The 17,876-nt window shown below is 32.8% G+C and overlaps 1 protein-coding gene across 1 annotated transcript; it reads left to right on the top strand.

The window, feature by feature from the left end:
* Positions 1 to 260: 260 nt before the first annotated feature.
* On the top strand, positions 261 to 16,777 carry LOC131076660 (wall-associated receptor kinase 2-like). Its single transcript, XM_059220394.1, has 6 exons — positions 261 to 319; positions 4,798 to 5,271; positions 13,875 to 13,933; positions 14,082 to 14,936; positions 15,080 to 15,448; positions 15,576 to 16,777. Exons 1-6 carry the CDS (start codon positions 261 to 263, stop codon positions 16,775 to 16,777), a joined length of 3,018 nt encoding a protein of 1,005 aa, XP_059076377.1.
* Positions 16,778 to 17,876: the final 1,099 nt, after the last annotated feature.

Raw genomic sequence — 17,876 nt, 5'->3', positions numbered from 1 at the left:
CGGAGAGGTCTTCGCCGGAGTCTGAAGCCGGCGGTCACAGTGTCACCGGAAGCTGGAGGCCGCAGGCGCCGGAGTCCGGGGAGGAGGCGGAGCTGGCCGGGAGCGGGCGCCGAGGAGGCGCTGCAGCAGAGCCGGGACGTGCACGGGAGGCGAAGCCCGAAGGGAGCTGCGGAGGCGGGCGAGTGGGGAGGTGACGCCGGGGACAAGCGCTGCTCGGGCGGCGAGCTGGAGGCCGCGGTACGAGGGAGGCGCGGTGGACGATGCAGACGTCGGGCGGAGTACCTGCGCGCACAGACCTGCAGGTACCTGCAAACAGGAGGTACGGCGAGCACGGGGGGGGGGTCTGCGGACCCCCCAAAAACCAATATTTGTTTTTTTTTGCTTTTCAATTTTTTTTTGATTTTTTTTGATTTTTTTTTTTTGATTTTCAAAACAATATTCAGAAAAACAAAAAATATATTTTTTTTGAAAAAAATATATAAAAATTCGAAAATCCGTACAATATAGCCAAATTGGGGAAAAAAATTTTCCTCACCAAAATAGGTCGACTTTATAGTCAAAATTTATGGAAATGGCCTCCCGGATTCAACGGTGATGTCCAAATCGCTGTATGATGCCTCCAAAAAATGAAGATCCCCAAATCCGAAAATAGAAGCCTTCCACGATGTCTCCAAAAACTGATCAACGAAGCCCCAATAGCTCTGATACCATGTTGGATTTTGCCAAGATCAAGGGCACAATGAAAAGCATAAAAGAGACAATAGAATGACAAGAACAAACTGTATTCTCATCAATATAAAAATGATCAACTGGATTAACCAATACAATGAATAGAGGCCTGCTTATATAGGCAAGGCCATGTGGATGTATGAGCACACAAATATGACAAGTGGCTCAATGAGAAACAAGGGTAGGTAGGAAATAGGTGTGGGTAGGTAGGAGAAATAATATAATATTCCACATGAGGTGGATCACCCACCGAAGGTGGAATTATCACTCCACAATAAGTGGATATGATAGTGTAATAACAAGATCAACACCATAAGAGGTGGAATTTCTCCTACACACACTATCCCAATGAGGCACAAACACCCAAGTGTCTCATATCCAAACTACTATGAAATGCATTATCCTAAGTAAACTTAAGTAAGTGTAATAATATCCATGATGAATAATTATTTACACCAACAGACACACTTGGATGAGATATGGAATCTAGGAGGAGAGTTGTCATCTTTTATGTAGCACTAAAGAAAACCATTTTGACACACTTGAAGGTAATGTGGAGTTTTGGAATAAATTTGTTGTCTCATTGTGCAATAAGGTTGGAGAAACTTAATGTTTTCTCATGTTGTATAGAGGTATTAAGGTTCTACAGTCAAGAGATCCATTGATGATGTCAATCCGGTGTTTTCTTGATGACTAAGGAAGATTAGTGAAAGTGCTTCATATAAGTCTCTAAAAAAATTTCATTCAACTCTTGCATTTTTTTACCCTCTTTTAATTTATGTAATAAGGGAAAAAATGTTGGAAAACATTACATCATAGGTTTGATTAAATGACAAATGAAAATTTTAGTTACTGGTTAGTTGTAAAACATTACTCCCACAAATTAGTTATATATGAAAAAATATGGCTCTAAAACGTGTTGTATTTGAAACATAATATCAATCCAAATAATCTATTTTGAATATCAATATATCATTTTCCTATTTCTATAATTTAGTGTTCATCATGTGATTTTGCAATCATGTGTTTGTGCTAATTTGATTTCAATGCATTATAATTTTCTTCCATTATGGACCAACAATGTCAAATCATATGCTAGAAACTATTAGGCCATAAAACAAATGTTTTAAAATACACTTTCCTTTTTCTTCCAACTTTTTTTTTTAAAAGGGGTATTTTTCCCCATTTTATCTCAAAGATCATTTCTTCGCAATGCCCAAATGTGATAGAGAAATGGTGAGAGTGTGTTTGCAAGAAATTATAGTGGATTCAAACCCAACATTATTCTACCAAAAAGTCTACAATGTAAAATAGATAATATTTCTATAATTTTAGTAATTTAAATTAAAGTAAAATTTATTTCTCAATTATTTTGAATTAACTTTTTAAAAATTTAAGAAAATATAAAATTGTCAACTTCTCAAAATGAAAATTTACCAAATCATGTGTATGAAGATTTTTTTTAACAATCAAGCACAATGTAAGTCTCTTGAAACTTCTCAATCCATTCCCTACTATTCCTTTGAGATACAAGAAAATATATTAGCATTAATTCAAAAAAAAATCATAATTCAAATGTTAAAAAATTATAATATGATGAGAAAATTTTAGATATCCCTTTCCATATCCTTTAGATTTATCATTTGGTACATGGATTCTACTAAAGGTTAAATAAAAATATGGTTGAATTATAAGGAGAATGCATGATAATTTTAATATATGAAATTATCATAAAAGAAGGTAAGCGATAAAAAAAGTAAAATCTATTTTTTGTGAAATTGCAATTACCTAGTCAACTAATTAATTGATCACTTTTTACACTAGAATACTTAATCTTACTTAGGTATTGATCTTTCTTGTCTCGTATTATAGGATTAGGACATATGTGATGATATAATTCAATCCTAAGCATTATCTTAAAAAAAATTAATTCAATACTATTTTTTTTGTATTAAGTATCATAGAATCACAAAGCTCATTTTTTCTCATTCGAGCATCAACATTACAAACTTATTACAAATACGAGCTCCTTTCGAGCAAACTTACTACAAATACTAGCTCCTTTCGAGCACCAAACTAGAAACAACAATTGGAACACCAAGGGTCTCAACTTAGAAATCCACTTTAAACAACCAATGGAAGACCAAGAGTCACAACTTAGACTTCTACATAAAGGTGTCCCTCATGGGAGTTGAACTTGGGTCTCCACATTGAGAAATCAATGCTTTAACCAACCAAGCTCAACCCCTTGGACCTTCAGTACTATTTTATTATCATTCATTAATTTTTTATCATCTCTTTATTTATCCCATTTTGTGTATGTGTTTCTTGAGGATGATTTTTAGGAGTTTAAGGTTAAAGAAGCATCTCTAACATGATATCAATACTCTAAATATATAATTTCATTTCCTTTAATAATATTCTTGAGCATTCAAATGGTAAACCTTTGAGAAAAAGGACACAACCATTGCACTCAATATTCCCAAACATTAGTATTAGCTTTCAAATTATTAAAAATATAAGGAAAACAAATTGAGTAATTTTGTGGTAGAATTCCTATTTAAGGTTAAAATCCCATATGACTATTTATTCATATAATTGTTGTACCATACTATGTAGCCTCTAAATCAATCCTGTGTAGAAATTTTAGTGCCATGTGCAAAAATTCATTGGTAAAAAATGTAATGGTAAGTTTTTCAGAATTTCACAAAAATTAAAATTGAGGCAAGTTTTTGGAAATATAGTGACTATAAATTTTGTGTTTCTTGGAGATTTTTAATGCTTATAAGAATTCTATAATATTCAATTGATAGGAGGGCCATAAGTGAATAAATGTGGTAGTGATAAGGGCCCACAATAACTTGGGGTCCTCAATCTCTAATTATCGCCAAGTAGGGGATAAAACCATATGAAAAATGACCAACTCTTAGCCAATATGTTACCTAGCCAAAGATGCACCACAATGTGAAAACCACCACCCTACCATGACCACTTTTAAATATGTATAAACACCACTAGGGAGTAGCTTAGTCACCTTAAATTAAGTACCTTATACTCCAAACATATTATTGATGTTTTCCAACTAGTTTAACTAAATATATTCTAAAGGTTGGCCACTTCTTATTCTCAAGGGATCTATAATAGTTTCCAATGAACAAGGTTTAACATTTAGGCTAAAACATTCTACTCATTTGGTATTGTGAGACTAGTAGGAGTAGCCCTATGACCATACGTTATGATCCTATTTCAACAAATTGTATGGTATTGTATAATAGAAATAATCTCATCAATGCACCAAGAGAATATGAAATGATCCATTACTTTTGTCTGCAATCTTGGATTGATAATTTTTGCTTTAAGAATTTGTAACCCTAACTTAACTAGGTAAAAATATAAAGTAAAGTAGATGTTCTAATTTTATTAAATTTTATCTCCTACTTTGAAAGACTCAAACTTTATGCCAATGCCTTATTAGGACTATAGAGTCAAATTTTAACTTAAGATTCATAGTTGCTTAGCAAGATTGATTCAAAACTAGTGTGCTAATAAAATCAATTCATTACAATAATTTCCCCATTGTAGATCATAACATGATTCCTCTTTTAGATATTTAACACAACACCCAAAACCCTTATATTTGACTTATAGCAATTAAATATTTTCCTTAAAAATAAGAAATAAATTAAACATACAACATGCAAAAACTATAGAGTTGAAATATAAGAAATTTGTCCATTATATTCCAAAGGGTTGTAGGTATAATATTATCAATACAATCACACAAAAATATTTTGAAGCTTTTTGTATTCGAATTTTGAACTTGCTTTAGAAACTTGCAAAATTCTTAAGTTATCCTTTTTTATATAAACACTTATCTATGAAACTATACAAAAATGTATGTTGTAAAGAAGGCAACATGAGTGTGGGTGCTAAGGTGGGTGCTAGGGCTTTAGGAGAGGTCGAGAAAAGGGAGGAAGATGCAGATGAGGACAGCAAAAATGGAGTGGAGGATTGGGGTTCGGCGTAGCTTGCTACGATTTTGCCCCTATTTTTACGTCCTTTGTGTAGTCGAAATGGTGGAGTTGCGGCATCTCGTATTTGGGTTGGGATTGAAGCCTGGGTTGAAGGGTTTTTCCAGGGGTTGGGCTTTCTCTTTTGGCAGATTTCAGAGAATACTAGGTGGGTGGGGAGAAGCGATTTGAGGGCTTTGGTCCTGTGGGACTTTCATTTTATGTTGGGAGGTGTGTCTCAGGGCAGGGGTATCTTGGCCCTTGCTTCCACGACCATGGCTTCTAAGGCTATATCGGCTTCTATAATTTTGGCTAAGATGGTTGTTGGTACAAGAATTTGGCTTGGAGTTGGGGGAGGATTTGGGATTCAGGTGGCTTTAGTGATGGAAGGCTTTTCTCTCTTCTTCCGGGCTTGGGGTTTTCTGGTTTTGGAATATTTTTTTGCTCGGAATGTGTTCTCTACTTTTTCCTTTTCAGGGCTCTTCCTTCCAACCCCATTCCTTCCTCCCTTGCTCCTTGGATCTGTGGTGGAGTATTTTTCCTTGTCGGTTGTGTGTTACTTGTCTATCTTCAGTCCGAGCTGACAGTTCTATTTTTCGAGAGACTATCTATTATGGGGGTTTTTTTGTTCGTGGTTTCTAGATATGACGGTGGTCCTCTTGATGGGTGGAGGTGCTTTCTTGATCCTAGTCTTCTGAAGAGGCTCAGTTTCTATTTGGGTTACATCTCTCAGTTCCTCTCAACCTCCCCTATTGAGGTGGGTCATTCTTCTATAGAGGGGAAGAGTTGCTAGCTGGTGGTTGTTAGATGGAACTCGCTGGGAGTCAGCTAGCTATTCAAAGTTCTCTCCATGCCTTTGCTCTTTTGGCCCTTTTATCCTAGAGAGATGGAGAGATGGGAGGTCCTCACCTGCTTGGAGCTGATTCAGTGTAGGTATCTCATTCAACTTACACTTCTGAGGTTTTCAGGTTATGGGAGCCTATCAAAATCCATTTTTAAGGACCTCAGAATCTTGATGGTTGAGTATGTGCTATGTTTTGTTCTTCATCCTCTGATCCCTATTAAGGTGGTGATTGTGAAGAGTTTTTGGTTTTCAGCCATGTTCTTGTTCCTCTTGGTGGAGGGAGCCAGTAAAAATCCTCCTCTGTTAGTTATTTTTTTGACTAACTGGGTATTTGCTGTCAGTTTTAAAGGGCACACCTTGGTTTTTTCTGGTTCTTATTTTCAGTTAAGGGGTTCTGAGCTTGGAAGCCTATTATCAGGTTGTGCGATCCTACTTAAAACCCTCTTGAATGGTTGTGGGTGCCTATCAAAACCCTCAGTATCTTTCAAGTTGTGGGAGCCTAATTAAAACCCTCTTCTATGGTTGTGGGAGCCAGTCAAAACCCTTAGAGTCTTGTCTCTTTGCTCAAGTCCATCTTGATATGTAATGTTGTCTATTGTCACTGGAGGTTGGTTGTAGGGAATCATTGAATATCTATTGATTAGATGTTTCATGCTGGGTTCTGGATGTTGGTTCATCCAGGGGGTTTTGGGTCTCCTTAAAACCTAATGTTTGGGGTTTCGAGTCCCCTCAAAACTTGCTTTTCCCTTAATAAAAAACTATAAAAAAATGTGATCTCTCCTAAGAATTTAGAGGTTGAAGAAGATGGTACAATGGCTCAAAATTCCTTTATATAAGGAAAAGTGAGTAATCAATCTTAAAGACAATTTTATAATTCTCACATTTCTATTTGACAATCTGTTACAAGTTATGCCCATGAAAATAGCATATCAAAAATTATAAAAAATAATAATACCAAGTTAAAGAAAGACAAGAAAAAATCAAGGCTACATTGATGTGCTAAAAATAAGCAAGACTAACTTTCTTCTATTTCCACAGATAGAAAAAGTTAGGTACATTCAAAAACTAGGAGTTGATGCTATTGTAGGAGAAGGGTCAAAATCCGTTCATCTACAAAATATATTTTGTCTTACTAAAATCTAATAACTGATTGAAATTGTCTCTATTCATCATAAATGTCTTCCCAAGAATTGTATATTCTATCTATAGGACACTAGAATTCTTGAATCTTATTGAACATTTTCCTTAATTGTGCATACTTTACATCAAGGAAAGCTTTGGAGTCTTTGTGATAGTTTTCACATACTACATAAAATGTATGCATCTTGTCAACAATTGAATTTAACTGATCCATATCTAAGTTTCCATCTGAATAAACTAGAGATATTGCTTTAGGACATGCAATGTTGAATTTTGATTTTCATAGCTCCAAGGTCCTTGCTTTACCTTGATCATCTTTAGTACTTTGTAGAAATTTACATTTCATTTAATTTATGACCTTTGGTTTCTCTTTCAATTAGTTCTCAACCTTAATCATTTATGATACCATATTTTCCAACAATAAAACATTATCAAAAATATCTTGAAACTCTATTGATTTATCTTGATCATACTATGATTATTTGACCATGTTTTTGAGCCTTATTGTTCTTGGAATCCACCTCTCTCTTATTGTTTTCAAGTTTTCAACATCCAAGTCATATTCAATAACTACATATATCAAGTCAAAATATCCATTGTATTAATCATCTACCTTAGATGCATGTATATATATACACACACACACATATACATATACAAAGGATAAAAACAAAAAAGAAAAAACATATGCATTCATATTTATTAGAAAACTCACATAATTCTTAAATTCACAGATTAAAACCATATCAATGCACACATTTAGTCCAAGGGTTGTCTCATGAAACTTTAAAAAAAGTACCACAACTCGTTTAAAATGAAAACAAACCATTACTTGTCGAGCATTTGGGATTGAATATCGAATACAAATGGAAAACCAAATAAAGCAAAAATGTATCATTGTGCATATCTCACAGAACGTTCAAAGAAATACCACAACCCATTCACACACACACACATACATATAATTTTGAGTTTCTCATTTATTGCTTCTGACAATTCATTGTTTACTTCCTTTTCAATATTTTGTCAACAAACTATTAAACTGACATGATTTGTGGTTAACTATGACATGTTTTAGGGCTTTTCTCTATCATGATGGTTATATATATATGAGAGAGAGAGAGAGAGAGAGAGAGTTTTGTGTGTGTGTGTGTGTGTGTGTGTGTGTGTGTGTGTGTGTGTGTGTGTGTGAGAGAGAGAGAGAGAGAGATTTTTGTGTTTCTCATTTACTATTTCTGAGAATTCATTGTTTACTTCCTTTCAATGATTTGTCAACAAACCATTAATTTGACATGATTTGTGGTTAACTATGACATGTTTTAGGGCTTTTCTCTACCATGGTGGTAACTAATATATATAATTTTGGGTTTTTCAAATAATCATTGCACTGTGTGTGTTGTTTTGTTTTAATTTTAAATGGGCTATGGTTTGAATATTTTGTCAACAAACCATTAAACTATTGTGATTTGCGATTGAGTATGAAATTTTTTATGGCTTTTATGTTTCCTGGTGGTTACATATACATATACAAATATTTAACAAATTCTAAATCTACTAAAACTTTATATAAATAAATAAACATGTATATAATATAATAAATGAATAAATTAATAATATAGTACTAATATTTATAATAATAAATTAATAATCTTATAGAAAAAAATTCATAGATCCACTATTAAGCAAATATTTAGGCAAATTATTAGGTTTTAAAATACAAATAAATTAAAATGTGCAACTTTTACTAATACAAAAAAGTGGGAAAAGTAAATAACATAATAAATTTTATTACTAGGTATGAAATGAATATAATCATATTAAATATGGTTACATAATTATAAATATAAATGTAATAATTTAATAGTTTTTAAAATAATTAATAAGTTAATATTCTATTTTTAAATAAATAAATTTATATAACATATAATTTTAACTTTTAATTTAAAATTATTAGAATTTATCATTATGAGTATTTTAATCAATTAAACTATAAATCTAATTAAAATGAATTATTTATCTATTTATTTATAATTATTTTAAATATTTAACTAAATAATTACTAGTTATGATTATTATAATCAAAATAATTAGTTTTATTCTTATTTTTCTATAATAATTAAATCATAGTTGTAATTTTAGTTATTATTACTTATTAGATTAGATAATAAGTATGATCATCACTATTCAATAATTAAATAATTTTTTAAAACTATTTAAATACATATTAATATTTATATGTTAAAAAACTATTCAATTTTAAAAAATAATATAAGTAATTCTAATGTTTAAAATAATTGTAAAATATTTTTACCTACATTAAATAACTCAAGAAAGAATTTTTATATATTTTAATAATTTAAAATGAAAAATAAAATAACTCTTAAAAAAAATTGTTGTGCACAATAAATATTATAATACTAATAAAAAAGTGAGAAAAGTAAATGCAACAATAAATATTATGACGAGAGTACATGAGGTGAATATAATCATATTAAATTGGGTTATGTAATTATAAATATAATAATTTTAATATAAAAGATAATAATATATATTAATATAGAAGATAATGATTACATACATTAGGAAATAAAACCAAAAGGAGGGGAAATCTTTCAATCCTGAATCATTAAGGGACTCATACACTTGTAGCAAAAACCCTCAGAATAACACATTAACAGTTTACCCAGAACATAGGGGAATCACTAGAGGAGACCAAAACAGAAAACTTTGCTAAACTTATACACCATTCGAAGATTCTACTTATACTCCATTCAAAGATTCTAGATAGCCATGGAAAAATTCTCTATATGAAAATTATAATAATTTATAATAATAAGTATTTTGATCAATTATATTATAACTCTAGTTTTAATTAATGATAGTTTTAACTAAATAATTATTAATTAAGATTTTTATAATCTTAAGTTTCTATACTAATTAAATTATAATTATAATTTTAGTTATTCTTAAATATTATAATTATCATTAAAGTTAAAATTAAGATTTAATAATAATTATGGTTATAACTATTGAATAATTAAATTACAATACTAAAAAGGCAAGTACTAGCCACTACGTAGCACTTGTTATGTAAATGATGTGGAAGAAACGGAATCTCTTATGCCTCAAATTTTTTCACAAAGTTGGAAAATTTGTTTCCACCATTTGCTAGACGCTAAGATAGTACAAACGCTAGTAAACATACTTTAGAAGCAAAAGATCCATCTCCTCTAATCAGATGTAAATGTCAATGATGAGACAGGCTATATTTAAAATCTTTCCACTACGTACTCTTTCAACAATAGTTTCTCCATAATGTTGGAAAATTTATTTCTACTAGGTATATACTCTTTCCTATTTCTTACGTCCATTGTCGTATTTCCTACATCGTCAAAAATAATATTGACCAGCTATCAATGTGGAAAAGTATATTCAGTGTTTCCTTGCAGACAATTAACCAGCTTCCATCCCATGGGCAGCTGGTCATCCTCCTCTGTATTCAATGCCACTAACCACATAGTTTGGAAATTTGTTTCTAATATCCATGCGGCACGTCATTACCATTTGTCACACGTTAAGATATTACAAATGCAGGTAAAGAGAATTTCCACACAATGTTTGCGACATGCTAGGTAAGTAGAAAATGTTTTTGGACTGTCAATTTAAAATATTTTATGCCCACATTGCATTCATATATATGAACCACGTCTGTGTATGGTACACTTGCACAAGGTACATTTTGTATAATTTTTTGTATATGTAACATAGAAATCATTTCTTTTTCAAGTTATGTTGGTGTAGAGTTTTTTTTGTATTGAAGAAGTCAAATGGAAAATATTATAAAGAAAAAGAATATGTATTTCAATTAAGGGACTATATTTTAGAGTTAGCTAGCTGCTTTCGTGATATAATTTGACAGAGTTTGTACTGGATTATGATACTGTTGTATCCATTCTTCTCTATATTTAATAAAAAAAATTAAAATAATAACATAAATTTAATAACTGTAACTTTTAATTTCCACAATCATTAAGGTTGGGATCTCATGGAAGGGGGGCTTCCTAAAAAATAAAGAAGGAGCTGCTGAGATTTTTTAGGAAAATTTTTAAGCTGGTGGTCCCATGAATTTTATAGTTTAATCCAGCTTAAAAATTTAAGACCCAACATTCAAAGAAGCCGGTGGTCTCATGAATATCCTTTATACTATGTGCATAATAAAAACAAATAAAAAATAATTCATTTCCTTGTTCATTCCCTCCAAACCTATTTTTTTATAGAAATTAAATTTAGATTTTTCACAAGTGGCAGATAACATCCCTAAGCTGGTGAGGCAATTTCTAGCCCCACCCCTTTTTCACCCCCTCAAATTTGCATGCCTAAAAAGTAGGGGATTCTATTTTTTTGGAAAAGATTCCAAATAATCCCACAACACAATTTTTTTTAATTCATGGGACCACCTCTTCCTTAAAAATAGAGCTTAAGCCCCTCTCATGGGACCCCTACCTAACACCCCAATGAAACACATATTAAATGAGTCTAAATAAGTCCCATAAACTATTTACAAAAAAATAAATAATCATTAAACTATCAAAATCGTGTCAACAATAAATAAATTGATAATCGAAACATAAATACCTTAAAATATAAATTTGACCCCAATAATAAAATGGGATGAAAATGAGTACAAATAAGACACAACTAAATCCTCAAAATTTTACATAACTATAGAAACTCATAAAACTCATTTCAACATTAAATTCATAAATGTCAAAAAACTTTTCACAAGTTGATTAGATGGGGGATTAATATTTTTTGTAACATTACCAACATAGTATCTAGGGTATAACAAGGTCATAACATGGGAAATCAAACTTTAATAGAGTATTCCAGTTTAGGGCTAACATATTAGGCCAATGTGACATCTCTCATATAACTACCATGTAGCTAGATGAAGTTGATAAACATTACCTCCAACCACTCAACACACATCAAAGGTACCTATATATATATATATATATATATATATATATATATATATATATATATATGAAGCATATAGAATTTTCCTGATTAGTGTCCAAAGACACATAAATTAATTTTATTGCATATAACTAATTTAAAACATGTTGTCATTTAACTTTAACATCAACATTAATATCTCACATAGAAAATCAACATGGTGTTAGTATTTCAACTCAACATACCTTTTAATGACATACGATCAGAATTAATTCACATTTAAGCAATATACTAAACATCATTAAATTGAATCATAATAAATTTAGGTATAACACCATGCCACATACATCAAATGAATTATAGTCATGAAAGAATACATCAAGTCCTCACAAGAAACTTGACACAATATATGCACACATCTTAGTGCAAATAACACCAAAGGCTGACATGTTGAGGAATGGCATCTCAAATATGTGGATGGTCCATACACACCATAAGTTATCAAGGCATCAAAAACAGACTAAAATAGAGCATATAACTCGGAAGAAAAATGCAATCATGACATGTGCATCTCTATATACACCATCAAACCAACGCCAACATTAATACACATCTTTTGGATGCAAACAGTAAGGTCACTTCATTCATAAGATCAATATTTTTGTTGACTTCAAAAGAAGAAATAGGTTCCTAATGTAGAAAAGGTGATTTATAACTCCATAGAGAATTACTAAGTGGCTCACTTTTATGCTTACTAACATCCTTAACCAAGGAAGAGGAGGAGGAAGCTAAATGTTGGCAAGAAGTACAAAAAGAAAAGACATCTTAGTAAATATTTTAAGTTGGAAATTCTAGGAATATTGTCATTAGGTCTTATTACAATACATGTTGATTTTATACACTTTAATGTATGTTTGTAAATACCACATAAAAAATTATGCATGATCATTCTAAGAATCGCATGCACCTCAAGGCGAGGCAAAAATATTTTGGTGAAATTAGCATATCCATGCCATTTCTCATTTTTCTTGGGTCTATTTTGAGGCAAGTATCCTATTATCTCGACAAATTGAGAAATGACATAATTTTGTGCAAAATTGGATTCCATGCCTGACCCAAAGTATCATGAAAACTCAAAATCATTGAGCACTAATATTCCATAAAGTCTAAAACCACAAATATGTTTATAATCATTACTTAGATGTTGTTTTTCTCTAATGAAATATACAACCTGCTATTTAACTTCAACTACATTTTTCTTATACTATTATTATTGAATAGATGTTTAATATTTATAAATTAATTAATCCCAATTCACTTGCCTAAAAAATATTATTACAAATATAAATATATTAATGTTATTTTTCTCACTTTCTAATTTCTCTCTTTTAATGAACTTTTGTAAAACTTTATTCCTAGGAATGTGAGAATAAAATCTGTTACATGTCTTAAAATATTACAACGGAAAGATAAATGGGAAATTGCATAGATACGCTAATTTCACGAGTACCTCCAAATTTTATTTCTGAAGCGTTAAGGATTCCTTTCCACCCAAGATAGATTGCTGAATTTTTTATTTTTCTTAAGAATGCGGAATCATTACCAAAATACTTTAATGTTAATCATAAGTTTTTATTTCTAGACTAAATTTCTTTTATGCACATTCGGCAGCATGATGTAGTTAGTTTAAATATAATTACCGTCATCAGCACCAGGATCGCTTGATCCTTTCAAACAATGAAAAGATTATTTGCTTATTATATTTTTATTACCTCGGGAATTATTCAGTGGAAAGTGGATCTTTGATAGTGTCAATAATTTTGTCCGTAGAGTCACTTTCTACGACGGATTCCTTTCATGAGGGAGAGAGAATTAATATTTAATTAATAGGGTGTTGTTTGATCAACTTTAATCAGAGTTGAAAATACTTTAACAGGGTGTTGTTTTATCTTGTTTTAGTTGAGGGGTAATTGTATATATCGCTATTTATTTTTATGTAGTAGGAAATTGTTCCATTTTAAATAGCTATTACTAGACCATTCTGTTCCGACAGTTGCAGGTGAACTATCTATATTTTCTTAGTATTTTCCATAATAATCATGGAGATCTTTCCTAGCGTTTATGTGGAGTGAATGGATTTCTCAAATGAGATTTTAACCTTGTAATTTAATTTACATAGTTGACTATTATAGGAAATGGCTTGGAAAGTTCATATTGTATTTTGCAAATTCTTCCGTTGTTGCCCAGTCAAGTATGCAGACTATTTACTTCCACGCAGCTTTCCATTCGTTCACATGTGCAACTGTTATTTGCTGAAGCGAAAATGTTGTCGCAAACGCAAATGCATTCGGGAGTTGTGGTTTGCTTTCTAATTTGTCTATGTTTGGTGGGCTTAATAGCTGCGAAATGTGTTCCTGAAAAGTGTGGTTCGATGAATGTGAGTTACCCTTTCTGGATTCACAATTCCCATTGTGGGCATCCTCTTTTTCAGATCAATTGCACAAAGGATGAAGATACTGGGATGCTCTCTCCATACTTCACTGCCTTTCAAGCCAATTCTACTGATCGTGAGGGTAATTCTACATATGTGGATTTTAAACTCAACTCTTCGAAGATTATGAAGATCGATTATGAAGGCCATCTCGTCATTGATTCTACTCATATCATTTCCGCATCTTGTCTTGAAAGCATTGGTTGGAGAAGCTACTTTGAGCTATCTTCAGGTGGGCCTTTCACTCTTTCCAAAGACAATAGGTTGGTGGTTATGGGGAACCAATCATTCGGTACCTACAGTTTTGGGAAACTGGGAGAGGCCAGATGTGTAACAATGAACCTTCAAAATGATAAACCATACTGCGACGATGGCTGTTGTGAAATTAACCTTCCAGATAATTTTCAATTTATAAATTTCACGGGCGGAGGTGTGTCTCTATTGACCAACGAAAGTGGTGTTGCTGTTTACTCCTGTGGCGTCTCCACCATAATGGACCCCTCCACCTTCACCATTCTGAACACTACAAACTCGTCGATATCTTCTTATGGTCTCCGCCTTAACTGGGGTATCGGCCTTCATAATTGTTCCAGGGCTAAAGCAAAGGCCGATTATTCTTGCTCCTCCAATGCCCAATGCGTTGACTCCCCTTCAGGAAAAGGGTACGTATGCAAATGTCTCCCTGGATATGAAGGAAACGGTTACGCCAATGGCACTGATTGCACTGGTAAGAACTCACCATTTCTATTTATTAAACAACCATGTTTTATATTTTATAATCTTTGGTTTTGAAATTGAAAAGACCCTAACGATAATGATGAATATTAGACATAAACGAATGTGGTTATCCAAACTTGAATAAGTGCATTAGAGCAAAGCAAGGTGGATTATGCCTTAATTTGGCAGGTTCCTACAACTGTTCATGTGCAAATGGATTTGTGGGAGATGGCCTTACAATTGGGACAGGATGTAGAGGTGTTAACTCTCTACTTTTGTTAATTAGAACCATTGTTAATCATGTGTTCTCTTTTGCGATCATTTCTTTTTTAAATATCAAAGATCCTAACGAGAATGATGATGAATCCTCAGATATAGACGAATGTAGTCATCCAGACAGGAACAAGTGCGTTGGAGAAAAGCAAGGTGGAATATGCCGTAATTTTGTAGGTTCCTACAACTGTTCTTGTGCAAAAGGATATGTGGGAAATGGCTTTAGAAATGGGACAGGTTGCATGTCGCCAACTTCAAATCGACTTATCTTTTCTGCAATCGTAGGTAACAAAATATTAAATATACAGCGTGTGTTTGTGTTAATCCAATTATTTGCCTTTGAATATATTTGAAGAATAGGCGTAAGATAACTATATTTCTATTTCAACGTCTTATCTGGTAAAATACACAGGATCCGTCTCCTCGTTTGTGGTTGCTTGTTTAGCAGCGTGTCTTTTGGTTTGGTGGCTAAAGAAACACCACTTGAAACTTGTGGAAGCCAAGTATTTTCAGCTGTTGCAGCAGTACATTGCTTCTACACTGGGGAGAGAAAGCCTGAGAATTTTTTCTTCCAAAGAATTGGCAAGAGCTTCTAATTATTATTCAAATGAAATGTTGTTGGGAAGTGGTGGCTTTGGAACTGTGTTTAAAGGCATTCTGTTAGATGGTACTCTTGTTGCCATTAAAAAATCCAAGCAAGCTTTAAATCTAAAGGATGACCATGAGTTTCTTAATGAAGTCACAATTCTCTCCCAAATAAATCACAGAAATATAGTGAAAGTGTTTGGATGTTGCATCCAAACTGAATTCCCAATGTTGGTATGTGAATTCGTTCCCAATGGAACACTCTTTGACCATTTACACTCCAAAGAGAAGTCTTTGCCTTGGGCATCGCGTCTGCAGATTGCAATAGAGACGGGGGAGGCTTTGGCATATCTTCATTCTGGAGCATCTCAACCCATTTTCCATCGAGATATAAAATCATCTAATATTCTTTTGAATGAGAGACTCTCTCCCAAAGTTGCAGACTTTGGGATTTCCCGTCTCATCTCAGCTTCCAATAACACACATGTCACCACTAATAATATAAAGGGCACATGGGGTTACTTGGATCCCGAGTACTTTCGAACGTTTCAACTCACCGAAAAAAGTGATGTGTACAGTTTTGGTGTAGTCCTAGTTGAGCTTTTAACAGCTCTGAAACCCATCTCTCTAGAAAGGGACAGCGAGGAGATGAGTTTATCTAGTCTTTTTCTGTCCAGATTCAACAACAATCGCCTCACAGAGATCTTAGATAACAAAGTATTGGAGGAGGAGAACATGCAACAGATGGAAGATATGGGAAGAATTGCAAGAGAATGCCTTCATTTTGAAAGGAGGAAGAGACCGTCAATGAAAGAGGTGGTGGAGGAACTTTCTAGGGTGAGGGGCGGGACAAGAAAAATGGAATTCGATGGCAGTGAAAAATGTGAGGACCCAATATTTGAGCAGACAAACATTTCCAGAGAAGGATCACAAATGTCATACAAATTGAGGAGTTACACTTTTCCATCTCCAGTTGGAAGTACGTCGGAGGAACCATTCACTGCACTGCTTCAAATGTCGACCCTCTGATTGAGAAAAGGAATTGATAAGGCTTTATCTTCAGAGTAGAAATATTATTTGATTACTTTGTATAATATTATACTGTCGATATCTTTGTTTTGTAATTTTTTTTAATATTGAAAAGTTTTTATGATGATTTTTCCTTTACCAAGATTATTTCTTAAAGAAATATATATATGCAGTTTTTAATAAATTATGAAGAAAATTTGATTTATTTTTTTTAAAATTTATTTTGGTAAAGTGTTATTTAATTTTTCCTTTTTTAAATTTATTTTGAATTTTTTTTATTAAATTATTTAAATATAATATAATGTGTAGAATGCATATACTTATGTATGATTATTAAATCTTACATTTACTAATACATTCACACCATTAAAATACAAGAATGTCTGTCCTCACCTCGCTTACCTTGATAAATTTTTTATTTTTTATTTTTTTATAATAGCTTGTAGTTTCTTACAAGAGAAAAGATCGGAAACCCATTACAAGAGTAGATTTGGGAAGATCAAAGGAAGAGAGAGAATTTGAGCATTGACTTCAGGGCTGCATGTCAATTTCGGTAGTTTGTTATCATGTGACGATGATGTAATTTGCCGGCAGTCAACGACGTTTCTATTTGGACGCGGTTAATAAAATAAAATCAGATTGATAGCCCCTATCACCAAGCCTGTAAAGGCCGTATACATATCTCTCGTGCTCCACATGGATGCAAGCCACGTGGACACAAGCAAACTGAACCTTTATTTGAAGGGGATTAGATAAAGAGGAAAATGACGAGAAGATAGAGTTATGAGGCCCCCCAAGGGGGGCCAAAGATAAGTATTAGGACCGAGGCATTAACTTCTCGTGAGCCATGTGCCTAGCACTTTCTTAAAGTCAGTTTTCCAATGGACTGAGTCTCTGACCCTTCTGCCACCTCTTCTCCAAGCTACAAATTTTTTTCTTCCTTTACGGTAAGCATTGTCCTCCATGGATTTGAAAGGGTGTTCATTGACTTTAGACTAGTCATCTCATGCCCATGTGGAATTAGCATGCAAGGAGGATTCAGCCATGCCCATGACTGAGGTTCTACTATGCTATGGAGCTTCTTGTGGTGGTTGGTAGT

This window comes from Cryptomeria japonica, chromosome 5 (assembly GCF_030272615.1).
Source record: "Cryptomeria japonica chromosome 5, Sugi_1.0, whole genome shotgun sequence".
Lineage (NCBI taxonomy): Eukaryota > Viridiplantae > Streptophyta > Pinopsida > Cupressales > Cupressaceae > Cryptomeria > Cryptomeria japonica.
Note: the sequence above shows the minus strand (reverse complement) of the source record. Positions and strands in the feature narration are given on the sequence as shown.

Coding starts and splice junctions, on each gene's coding strand:
- LOC131076660 (XM_059220394.1), top strand. CDS start 261: ATGCAGACGTCGGGCGGAGTACCTGCGCGCACAGACCTGCAGGTACCT. Junction 14,937..15,079: donor TCTATTTATTAAACAACCAT/GTTTTATATTTT, acceptor TTAATTTGGCAG/GTTCCTACAACTGTTCATGT. Junction 15,449..15,575: donor TATCTTTTCTGCAATCGTAG/GTAACAAAATAT, acceptor TAAAATACACAG/GATCCGTCTCCTCGTTTGTG.